The sequence below is a fragment of the Perissodus microlepis genome, chromosome 23 (genome assembly GCF_051167445.1).
Source record: "Perissodus microlepis isolate ML-2025 ecotype Zambia chromosome 23, ASM5116744v1, whole genome shotgun sequence".
In the NCBI taxonomy this organism is placed as follows: Eukaryota; Metazoa; Chordata; class Actinopteri; order Cichliformes; family Cichlidae; genus Perissodus; species Perissodus microlepis.
In genome coordinates this window covers 6536418-6548927 of record NC_140482.1, presented here as the reverse complement: position 1 = coordinate 6548927, position 12510 = coordinate 6536418, and the positions used below count along the sequence as shown (strand labels likewise).

General features: G+C 40.0%; 1 protein-coding gene across 4 annotated transcripts; it reads left to right on the top strand.

The window, feature by feature from the left end:
• The first annotated feature begins 403 nt into the window (after nt 1-403).
• On the top strand, nt 404-11167 carry LOC146360889 (ATP-binding cassette sub-family B member 6-like). 4 transcript variants are annotated; one of them, XM_084921991.1, is made up of 21 exons: nt 404-731; nt 918-936; nt 1090-1613; nt 2436-2576; nt 2680-2869; nt 3064-3156; nt 3291-3483; nt 3635-3756; nt 3920-4029; nt 4137-4202; nt 4776-4901; nt 5019-5095; nt 5194-5257; nt 5357-5442; nt 5535-5592; nt 5684-5788; nt 6006-6180; nt 6428-6540; nt 6608-6702; nt 6806-6874; nt 9155-11167. In XM_084921991.1, exons 3-21 carry the CDS (start codon nt 1098-1100, stop codon nt 9312-9314), a joined length of 2559 nt encoding a protein of 852 aa, XP_084778117.1. In that variant the 5' UTR covers nt 404-731; nt 918-936; nt 1090-1097; the 3' UTR covers nt 9315-11167. The 4 variants fall into 4 exon arrangements, with proteins under 4 accessions (XP_084778117.1, XP_084778114.1, XP_084778115.1 ...); XM_084921988.1 differs by lacking the exon at nt 918-936; XM_084921989.1 differs by having other exon boundaries at nt 918-1613.
• The last annotated feature ends 1343 nt before the right edge of the window (nt 11168-12510 follow it).

The following is a 12510-nucleotide window of genomic DNA, read 5'->3' as shown; positions in this document are numbered from 1 at the left end:
ACTGAAAGTTTTAGTTAATTAAAAGGAAATGTCCTTTTTTAACTATTATTATTATTATTATTATTATTATTGACACGCTACACAGTGAAAAAACACTTCCATTTTTTTAGCATTTATTTGCTTATCTGTAACTTAATTATGTTGATGTAGTATGAATGGTCATAGGAGAAGACTGTATCAGTGGTAAAGGTGTGAAACCTATGAAAATACTGGGCACAGTGCAAAATTTATGCCCTTCACATTTTCCAGAGCAATCCAGTGTGACGTTTGACACCCCTGCTGTAGCCATTTAATACTTGCTAATTACTTGAATATCTCAAAATATCATTTTAAGCTACTTGATACAGGTTAAGCCTGTCGTTCCCCTGTTGGTCTGCATGTTCCGTGGACGTCCTCTGGGGGGCGCTGAGGTTCAGGTAGAGCGAGCAGGTGCTGTTGTGTAACGTAATGCTGTCGAGTCATGGTAGCGGTTGTTTAACATGTGAACACATTACAAGGACAACCGCTTTGTAAGTATGACTACACACAGCTGGTGGTAGTAATGACAGACACATAGCTGTGAGTTATTGTGCTCTGGGTGTCATTACTAAAGGTCGTTTGAACTACAGTTAGAGACGATAAGCAAGCTAATAACAGCTCGGAGGACTCGCTCGTCTCCCTGGAGTAGCCTCGGTTACTAACAAGTGGACTGTGTACAGTGTTTGGACTTCACAGCTGCCTGCCTGGGAAAGGTAATGTTAAAAACTAACAACAACAGCCGACTGTTTTATCTCTAGACCCTCTGAAATGTAGTCTAATAGTTATAAGTTTCCTTTTCTTGTAGCTACATTAGCTTCTTGTGCCACTGAGCTGGTGCGCTAACCATTCACACTTTGTTTTCTCTTGTGTTTGCGCACTTTTCCGCCTACAATATTTAGCGCAGTAACAGGTACTGCGGTGAGTTTTTTACTACTATTGCACAAATCAGTGCCTAATGTAACAGAGCCAAAGCAGTTCCTCTTTCTAGGTATACTATAAAACACCTCGTACAGACGGGATGTCTTTGTTAGGATTTGCTGCTATGATTTTAAAATGATTTCTCTCTCCTAGCTGCAGCCATGGTGTTTGTGCAGAGCTACTGTGAAGCAAATTCCTCCATCTCCATAACCTGGGTGGATGAAGGCATCGCCCCCTGCTTCTACTTCACACTGGTCCCCACCATCCTGCTCTCCCTCTCCTTCCTCCTTGGCACCATCCACTGCATATGCTACCAAAAGTATGGCACGCAAATGGAACGCAAGTTCATTCCTCGCTCCTGCCTCTATGGTTTTCAGCAGATCCTCCACGTCTTTCTGATCATCCAGTTTCTGGGTGGAATGATTTGGAGAGCCACTAATGCAGATGAACTTCCAGGGTATGTGGTGCTGTACAGCTGCTTTTCCATCCTGGGATGGGCCTGGGCTATGGCTCTACTCAGGGTGGAGAGGCGCAGGGTCCTGGTGTCGGATCGGACAAGAGGACACAGTGCCGTCCTGCTGCTGTTCTGGGCTGTAGCTTTCTGTGCTGAGATCCTGGCTTTTATCTCCTGGTACAGTCCTCAGTGGTGGTGGGGCCTGGAGAACAAACCACAACAGGTGAACGCTCACATAAGATATTTTTTTAACCATTGTGTTCCAGGAACCTAACAAAGAAGTGAAGACTACTTTCAAAATATGTGTGCTTACACTTGCATTTACCTTGCATTATGCAGTTTATCCCCATTCCTACCCATTTAGGGTTAGGTTGATCTTAGATTGTAGGTAGAGTGCATTCCTGTATACAGCATTTTAACTGTTTAAACTTCAGTGTGTGTTTAAACCTTTATGAGCCAAAGTTTAAAGGTAAGTCTGCCTTCGGAGCCACTACTCAGAGCAGTGCAGTCTGACTCATGTATCAAGTTTCCGCCCAGTAAACAAAGCAAAACAAATGGGCAGTAAGCATGCTACAACCTTTTTTGCTAAGTCACTGCTTGTCTGACTTTCAGTTCCTAAACCCTGCACTCTTAACCAATCAAATCAGAAGACAGGATCTTGCTCCTCCCACATGGGGTTGAGTTGAGTTGAAAGTTTTTTGACTACATAACTGCAAGCATGACTTGTAGTTTTTGTCCTTTGCAAAGTTTTTTAATGTAGTTGTTGATTTTTCCTAAACTTAAAGTGCTTTTACTTTTACTTGCTTTGCAAAATGTTATTGTATTGCATTCTTCATCCCATAAAGTCAACATTATGAGAGCGCTATTTTAATAGTAAATGATATTATAATAGTAAACTACCTAGATATATGGTAACTGTTCAATAAAACACTTAACAGTCTTCAGCATATTCACATTACTGTGTTATTAGCATTGTGTTACCATTGTGTTAAACGCTGTTTTGTATCCATGCTGATGTGTGTGTAAACATCTATGAAAACTTCAGGTGCAGTTGTTCCTGTGGATGATGCGCTACATTAGCACTGGGCTGCTCTTCTTCATCGGTCTCAAAGCTCCAGGGTTGCCAAGGAGACCTTACATGCTACTGATAAATGAAGATGAGCGTGACGTAGAAAACGGTAGACAGGTAGTGACAGGGCACTTCCACTGTATATTAAAACACACGAGCAGCTTTGCTTATATACTCCATTAATGCTTTTTTAACGGTTTCATATCTTTCTCTGGGTCAGAGCCTGTTGGGAAGATCAGAGCAGAACCAGTCCACCTGGAAGGGATTTTGGAAAAAGGTCCGTCTGCTTGTTCCCTACATGTGGCCGCAAGGCAACAAGTTTCTCCAGCTGCTGGTCCTCTTCTGTTTGGGGCTGCTGGGAGTGGAGAGGGCTATTAACGTCTTTGTACCCATTTACTCCAAGAATATTGGTGAGTGATGTGCCTTCGTCATCATGCACTATAGACTCAAATGTTCAGTCACTCACACTGATGGTACTGCAGTGACATTGTTGCAGTCAGATTAAAATCTCATAATACTTTTTATTTATTCATTGATTTTTTTCACCACAGCTTGAAAGCCTGATTTTGTCTCCTTCTCCTTGATGTCTGTGTCCTTTTTTCAGTGAATGAACTGACTGATGGCAGCAGCTGGCACACTGTAGCCGTTACAGTGTGTATTTATGTCCTGCTTAAGTTCATGCAGGGTGGAGGAGCAGGTAGGACTTACTTCACGGATGCCCAGTGAACATTGTAGTACCACAGAGAGCTGCACAATGAGCATCAGCCTCACATGCCACACTAGCATTAAGCCTGCTCCATTATTTTGACCACCAACCTCTCTTCTTTTCAGGTTCCTCTGGATTTGTCAGTAACATGCGCTCTTTCTTCTGGATCCGCGTGCAGCAGTACACCAATCGACTGGTTCAAGTCAATCTGTTTGGCCACCTGCACTCCCTCTCTCTGCGCTGGCATCTGGGTCGCAAAACTGGTGAAGTACTGAGAAGTATTGATCGTGGCACAGCTTCCATTAATGGCTTGCTCAGGTAAGATGGCATCAAACAGGATCACAATAATTATTAACAATTAGTAATAACTCAAATAATGATTCTGTTAGGCAATGTTTTATCCTTAAATGCTCCTCTCATGTTAGAAGCTGAAGAAAAATTAAACTCAGTTATTGGTGTTTTTCCACAGCTACATAGTGTTCAGCATCTTTCCAACCATTGCTGATATTATCATCGCCATCATCTACTTCAGCACTCTTTTCAATGCCTGGTTTGGCCTTATTGTCTTCATCTGCATGACCCTGTATCTCAGTAAGTTATGCATGTTGAAGCTCAACTAGCTTCACTTTGACCCAGTTTAATAATGAAAAATAAACTTCAAGTGTGCAAAACATTTCTGTACTTCAGCATTGGCTAAGATAGATTTCAGATCCTCTTTGACTGTGTAGTAATTCCTTATTCAAATGTTTGCCAGCCTTGACGATCATCATCACTGAATGGAGAACCAAGCACAGACGAGAAATGAATCAGATGGATAACACTGCCAAGTCCAGGGCTGTGGACTCCTTGTTAAACTTTGAGACGGTAAATTAAATAAGTTTGTGGTTCATAAAGAAGTTTACTTTTCTTTTTATTATTCTTTCATCTTAAAATGCACTTTAAAATACAATTTGTTTTTTCTGGTTCCATAGGTAAAATACTACAATGCAGAGAACTATGAGGTCGGCCGGTTTGAGGGTGCAATCTTAAAATATCAGGTAAGTGCATTTATCAACCGGTTTTGGCATTCCACGGCTTGCCATGCCTTCCCCTGCTGTTTTGTTTTGTTTGTTTTTTTCCCTAAGCTGGTCTTTGTTTACTTTAACAGGAGTCAGAATAAACCTGCTCTCCTACAGTCTTTCTAGTTATTGCTACCTTTGAGATAGCTTTTAGCATTAAGATGCTGAGTGGAAGCAAATTTATGTCAGGTTTGACTTCAAAACAAAGACAAAATGAAATAACTGGATGTAGGAATTCAGTGGTTTTTGTGTGATTTTGCTGCTTTGATTTTCCTGGGACAATATTTAGTCAATCCATAATATTCTGCTGCTGAGGACTACCTCTAAATTCTTGGACATCGTTAGGTGTTATGTCACTAAATCATGGCTCCAAAATAACTTGCTAAGAGACATTTAACTAACTATTATTGGGTTTGCATGTAGATATTTGTTCCTGTATTTCACCAAAACTAAAATTGAGACACTGATCACAGAGGTAGAGAAAAATGTTTAATTTAGTATTCTCAGGAATGGAGTCATATATTTAATTGTTGTTTCCTTCTCCTGTTGTAGGAATCAGAGTATAAAACCCAGGCATCTCTGGCCTTACTCAATCAAACACAGAACGCCATCATTGGAGCAGGACTGCTGGCTGGTTCCTTGCTCTGTGCATACTTTGTCACAGAGGGAACGTTTCTGGTATTGACTTTGTAATAATGGTTTGCATTATGCCTCTCCACATTTCCAAAACTATGCAATTATGTTATTATTGTTATTATATTATTATAAGTGTCATAAAAACAACTCTAACCTCAGGTTGGAGATTATGTTCTCTTCGGTACCTACATCATCCAGCTGTACACCCCACTCAACTGGTTTGGGACATACTACAGGTAAAAGAAATAGAGAGATTATGTATTGCTTTTACCAAAACTCTGTTTGACTCCTGTTCCTTTTGCCAACTGTTGGTTTCTCTCTTCTTTCCCTGCAGAATGATCCAGACTTCCTTTATTGACATGGAAAACATGTTCCAACTTTTCGAAGAAGATCAAGAGGTATGTTTATAGATGGGTAAATATTTGCAGCGGTGATATCAGTGGGGGGGTTTTATGTGTTTTGAGTTTTTTATGGTCTTTATATGTTGCCTGATGCAGGTGAAGGATGAAGTAAATGCAGGAAGCCTTCTCTTTAAACTGGGGAAAGTGGAGTTTGAAAACGTTTACTTCAGCTACACAAATGGGTTGGTTTATTTTTGCGTTGATTTCTTTTATTAAAACTTCAGTCTCAGTGTGTTCTTGCATGGCTCTTATAAATTTCTTTACTGCTTTACAGCAAGGAGATTCTCATGGATGTGTCCTTCACAGTTCTTCCAGGACAGACAGTTGCACTGGTGAGTCTGAGACGAGATGTTTCCTGCTTTCCAGCATTACATTGAGCAGTTAAGGTGTTACTAACATTACGGATTATTAACATACCTTCAGGTTGGGCAGTCGGGATCTGGGAAAAGCACAATCATTCGACTGCTTTTCCGTTTCTATGATGTTCAGGGAGGCTGCATTCGCATTGATGGCCAGGATATATCAAAGGTAAGAGGTTTGGCACCAGAGCTACTGTGTGAGAAATATTTGAAAACTTCCAGTCATCCAGTCGACAGCTGTATATGAAATCTACATTATAATGAAGTCATTAATCCAGTAAAACACAAATCAGCCAATTCTCTTATTGCAGAAGTCATAAAGTCTTTTTTATTACTATAATTGCACAGACTAGACTTATTACTTTATCTTCATCATCTTTCCTCAGGTGAAACAAACATCTCTGCGATCTCATATCGGCGTGGTTCCCCAGGATACCGTGCTGTTCAACGACACCATCCGGGAGAACATTCGCTATGGTCGCACCACTGCTAGTGACCAGGAGGTGGAGGAGGCTGCACTCGCTGCTGATATCCATGACAAAATCATGACCTTCCCTGATGGTAACGTGCACATTAATCCCTCAGTTTATTCAGCATTGTGACTTCAAAGATTTGTTTTCCATACTTTTAATAAAATCGTGGGTGTTTAAATTGAATCTAAGTTTATATCTTTTAAATGTATATTTCTGAAGTTAGCCATATTTTTAAAATGTTCTGAAGTGTAGTTAGTGATGATCACTATGTAACTGCAGTCTCTTCTATATTGCAAGAAGTTTTTTCAGCCTCTTCCTGTGTTTCTGTCGGGCAGGTTATGATACCCAGGTGGGGGAAAGAGGACTGAAGCTGAGTGGAGGAGAGAAGCAGAGGGTGGCTATCGCCAGAACTATCCTCAAAGCACCACAAATCATCCTGCTGGATGAGGTATGTGACTGAACTGTCATCTCACGTGTAAACTCAGTTGCAGTTTTCTAATATTATCTCTCTGTAGGCCACATCTGCCCTGGACACACAGACAGAACGCAACATCCAGGCCTCTCTGGCCAGAGTCTGTGCCAATCGTACTACAGTGGTTGTAGCTCACAGGTAAATAAATTCATGTACTGTCAGGGTTTTTTTTTTTAAGTGAATTTATCCATCTTCATTTATTTCACCGATGACTTGTGGGTCCGTTATTGCTCTGTAATAGGTTGTCCACCATCATCGCAGCAGACCAGATCCTGGTTGTCAATGAAGGGCGGATTGCTGAGCGAGGACGGTAAGTGTGCCTGATTGTTTTGAATGAAACTCCTGCCATAACACATACAGTTGTGAAAAATAAAGCGTTCATAGGAATCTGTGAAAAGTTTACGGAGGGTCACCATGAGCATTAATGTCATGATAATTTGGGGCTAGCATCAACAAGCTTCTGGCATTATTCTGGCTTGATTTTTGCTCACTGTCTTCTTGGCAGAATTGGTCGATATCATTGAAACTGTTTAGTTTTATACTTTTAAGCATGGTCAGGGCTCTAGAGTGCGACCAATTTTTCAATGGTACAGCTAAATAAAATCCTGTCACACCGGTGCGACCAGCTGTTCCAGTTAAAAAAAAAAAAAAAAAAGAAGAAGTCCCGGCAACTCTGAAAGTCTCCGTGTTGTCAGCAACTGACAGACATCATGCCCCTATCGTGTGTCCCAATCAGAGATAGTCAGGAGCGGGACCTCTATGATTGACCGTGGTCCTGTAGTTGTCCCATAGTCCTTTGTGTGTACGTTTGAAAGTGCAGGTGGAAGAGGTAGGTGAGTAGCTTGAATAAAGCGATATCGATTCGTTAAATCCTGAATCGACTTTTAAATATAAATGTATTTTGCCAGAAACGCCAGAATCTCAGGTTAAAGCTCTCAAAACTATTTCAACAACCACCAAACAGCTGAAACAGTAAATGAGAGCAGCTAAACAGATTCCACACAAAGACGTAAACACAGAGCGCGGACCCGACGCATCAGAATCAGCTTTCTGTTTCTTGGCTTTCTCACCCGACGGCACGTACACGGACACGCCGTTGGGGCTGACCGCCGACAGCTCACTGATTCTGATGCGTCGGCGGGTCCGCGCTTTGTGTTTACGTCTTTTTTGTGCTAGATTCTGAGCTGCAGGTTTTGTCTCTCTCCAACCAAAATTCACTGAATCAGCATGTTTTCAGCATTATTCATTTGCTTATTACCCACCAGTCTACCATTGTTTGCAGCGCTTTTTTTTTTTTTTTAACTTAAATGTCCTCGGCCAAGAAAGCCTAATTTCTGCTGTTCAATACTGAAGAAATGTAAATTTTTTAAAATTTGGCTAATTAAGGTTATCTGCTATAAAAATCCAGGCCAGGAAAATCTCCTTCATGTTTTTCTGTGTTTTATTCTCAGTTACTTTGACACAAAGGCATCTGCTGTGATGCTCACACCTCTGATGAAGTCTCACATATGATCAGAGTTATAATCTTTCTGACTGTCTGAGGCAAAATTGACTCGAATTGAATCGGGACCTTGTGAATCGGGACCTCGGGTTGCAAATGCGACCAAATTTTTCAATGGTGCGACTAAATAAAATCCTTGGTCGCACCAGTGGGTGCACCTAACTTTTGTGCTGGTGCAACCGTGGCAAAAAGTTAGTCTAGAGCCCTGATAGTCTATAAATTTTCAGTTGGGCTGAGGTCAGAACTTTGGAAAGGCCATATCAAAAGCTTAATGTTTGCTTGCTTTATCCATTAAAAAAAACACCGATGTGTGCTTGGGATCATTGTTCTGCTGGAACATCAAATTGTGTCCTGTCTGTTCATTTAACGCAAAGTTGAATTTGGAGGTAGTCCATAAATTTGCTGATGAGTGGATTAGAGGAAATTCAAATTAAATTCAAACGTGCACCCAATTGTTGTGATTTAAAGTCACTAAAAATTTATGCCGTCCATCATTCTACCCTGGAAAAAGAAAAGTATTCCATGACCATGTAATTCATGCCCAAGGTACTGAGGTCATTTGGCTGCAAAACAAGCCCAAGTCATCACTGCTATGGTGCTGACAGTTGTTATGAGGTCTTTTGCCAATATTGTTTTTTGCAAAATGTGGTGTTGTGCATTATGGCCAAATATCTCCACTTTGTTTTCATCTGTCGATTGCGATTTTTTTTTTTTGTAATCACAATGTCATGAATTTTTAACATGAACTTTTAACATAAACATTTAACATGCTAACGGATGCCTGTAGAGTCTGAGATGCAGCTCTTTTTTGTGGTTTCTCTAAGCATTGCACGGTCTTACGTTAGAGTGAATATACTGCGACGTCCACTCCTTGCATGAATGGGCAGCTGTTTTGAAGGTTTTCCACTGTAGAATGATGGTTTTCAAGTTGTTTGGAAATATCCCTATAAACACTGCTTGGCAGCAGCAGCTGCTTCTTTAAGATGATTGCTGATGTCCTTCCTCCGTGGCCTTGTGTTAGCACTCACCTGAATGCTACAGACCAGCAAACCAATAAACAAATAAATATCAATCTTTTCTCCATCCTAGACACGAGGAATTGCTACAAAAAGGAGGTTTGTATGCAGACATGTGGTTGAAGCAACAACAGGCTCAGGACTCAGATTCATCATCAGACACTGAAACCAAAGATCGCCAGTCTGAGAAACTGCAGCCACCATCGACCTCCTCAGGACACCACGGGCACTGAATGTATTTGCTTTAAGAAAAATCTTTTTGTATTCTTTGTTATGGTTGTAAAAAGGCAATGTGTGATTTTAAATGTTTTGAACACTCAGCAAGGTGAAAGTGTTATTTATTGCTAGATTTTCTAAAGTGAATGTGCAATGACAGGTCAGGGTAAGGTGCCTAATGAAACTGAAGAGGTATTCACACCTTTTAGACTTTATATCCAATAGTTGTGATTCCAGCCACGGTTTTGATGCCAGGAGTTAACAAAAGATCTAAAACTAAAAAGAATTAGCACAGGAGAAGAGACAGATGATACTATGTGCTCACAAACTAAACATAATGGGGACCTGCTGTGCTTTTTCTCTCATAGATGTACTGTTACATGTGCAGATGCTCATTTAAAGACCGCCAAAGATCCAAAAGGATCAGTTTATGTATAATTATTCCTGTGAGCCAGATGTTCAGGTTGCAGACTGCTCAAATTCACAATTTGAGACTTTTTTTTTTCTTGTTGTGACTCTCTATGATGTCGAAGAGAGGGGATATCCCTAATTATCTCAGTCACACAACTCACAGTCAGTCAGCACTGAAACCCCACCCACCTGCTCCACCTGCTGGGCAGCCAGTCAGAGGAAAGTTAGATTAAAGAGTTGGACTATTGGAGCTATTAGAGTCTTAGAATACAAATATGGAGGTGCAAGAAAAGCATAATGGGTCCCCTTTGAATAAAATGTGGTGGGTTTCCCGTCTTTCCTCCACCTCTCTACCAAGTTTCATGAAAAACCAGTTTATTCGTTTTTATTGTTAATGACAAAGAAGCTATGGGGATTGTATATTTCTGCTTCTGCTGTGGAGCAATAATATGACCTGAGACACATGAAAAGTGAAATCAGTCTTGACACTGTATCTTGGTGTGCTCAGACTGTTAATTCTGAATCCTGCTGAATACTATAGAATGGTGTTAATGTCATCAGGGATTTTGTTTTGTTATTTAAAGCAGCGGTCCCCAACCCCCGGGCCTCGGACCGGTACCGGTCCGTGAGTCGTTTGGTACCGGGCCGCGAGAGTTGAGGCTCAAGTGTGAAATGTATGGTTTTCAGGGTTTTTATCGGTTTTCAGCGTTATTTTGTTATCGTTTTTATCGTTAACTCTGTTTTCCTGGGTCTTTTCACGTGTGTTATGAATAAATCTGCTTTTTTTCGGTACCGGTATTAGTTTTATTTTGTTGTATTTATCCGCGACACCTTAAAGGCCGGTCCGTGAAAATAATGTCAGGCATAAACCGGTCCGTTGCGCAAAAAAGGTTGGGGACCGCTGATTTAAAGTGTTGTTAGCTGAATTTTGAGCTGTATGTATTTGTACATTCTTGGAGCACGAGAGAGGAGCTGGTAGTGCGTAAATATATATCTCCATGTTTATGGTAGTAAAATAATGGGCATTCATCATCATTTTCTGTATTTTTTTTTTTTTTAATTTTCTTTGATAATAGCATTGTTGTGTCAGGGTTTGTTGATTGTTTTTGATCATTCAGTTATCTTTAGACATACTGATTCATGCCTGAAGTTGTACAGTCCAGCCTTCCATTGGCAGAAAGACCACAGACATTTCTCACGGCAGATGTTTCCACTTGGTATGTGGATGTAATGGGGCCAAGTTATCGATCTGCGCTTGTGCTCAGTTAGCAAGTCAAAATATCTGCATGAAAAAGAATGTCTATAAATTAAATGTCCATAGATCTAAGTACAGCCATACAATTTTAAATAAGTTATTTGCTGTCTTATATCTGCCTCACGAAAGGTATTGTTCATAGTTACAGGTTTTGAAAATACTGTTTTATCATGTAATCATGAGCAATAAATGGCATTATTTCCATCCTTTTTCTGTCTTTACATTAAAACAACATCCTGTCCAGTTTAGACTTTGAAGAAATGTTAATGTGACGGTATCTCACATCACTGATGCATTTAACAAACTATTATTTTACTTAGTCCATGGATGCAAAACTGCATCATAATGAGTTTACAATCTGAATTGTTATATCTATGGTAAGTTGTGTAATACGTGAATTTATTGGTAATAGGGATGGTCTGGTGTTAATTAATTCTGTGCATGTTTCACTTATGGGATATTAAAGTGCCGAAACCTGAAGCCATCCAGCAGTAAAACTTTAGACCTGTTGTGTAATAGCAGCAAACTGTGTCTGTAGATTGGACTGAAATACTGTTTGTTTCGAGAAGATTTGCTGAGACAGGAGATGATCATTTCACAACTCGGACCTGGATACACTGAATTTATTTATAATAGTAAGACACCATACTGGAAACTGTGTCTGTGGTGGACATTGGTGAGTTTAGACCCTTTTCAGAGGTGCTCAAGCATCCCTAAATTTCATCTTAGCACCCCTAAAAATAACTTTACTAATAGTCGGAACAATAATGTATTTTTGTATTATTTTTCATTTTCCTCTAATGCTACATATTCAGGGAAACTATCTATTGGACATGATGTTGTGCCAAAAACTCTTTTATATGTAATTTCTTTGCTTATATTTGTAAAATTAATTATTATTATTAAGGGTTATATATAAAATAAAGAAATGACCTGCTTTGCAAGTATCTTCATGACTAAAGTTTGCACTTACATTATAATCAATCCAGTCTTTTATGGCTACTTAAAATACCTTGATAAACCTGTGATGTTACATATGTTGCTATTTCAGCTGCCTTCGTGGCCAGATCTCTCTTCAAAAAGACATAAATAATAATAAAAATGAATTTAAGAAGGTAAGAAAAAAAGTGAAAAAGATTGCTTATGTCGACCGCCAGCAGTACAAGCCTGATACTCAGCTTGAATAATGCAATTGATATGGGTGGATAGGTGATATAGATAACTGAACCCTGCTTCAGTGTTACACCGACCTGTTGGATGACAGCACAAAGACTGAGAGAAGAGCCAGGCGAGAAAGAGAGACATCGGTGTGAAGATGGCAAAAAGAAACCTGCAAGTGTGGATGTGTGGCCAATGTCAAGCCGTTTGTTATAATACCAAGGTAGTTTCTGTTTTGCCAGCATTCACTGATGATGATTTCACATAAGTAAGCAGTGTTACACTCATATCAAGTGTGGATTCTCCCCAGCCTGCTTTTATAGTAACCTATGTCACAAATACTTATTTGCCTTATTAACTGATAGTGTAAATGAAAAATAATGACATGC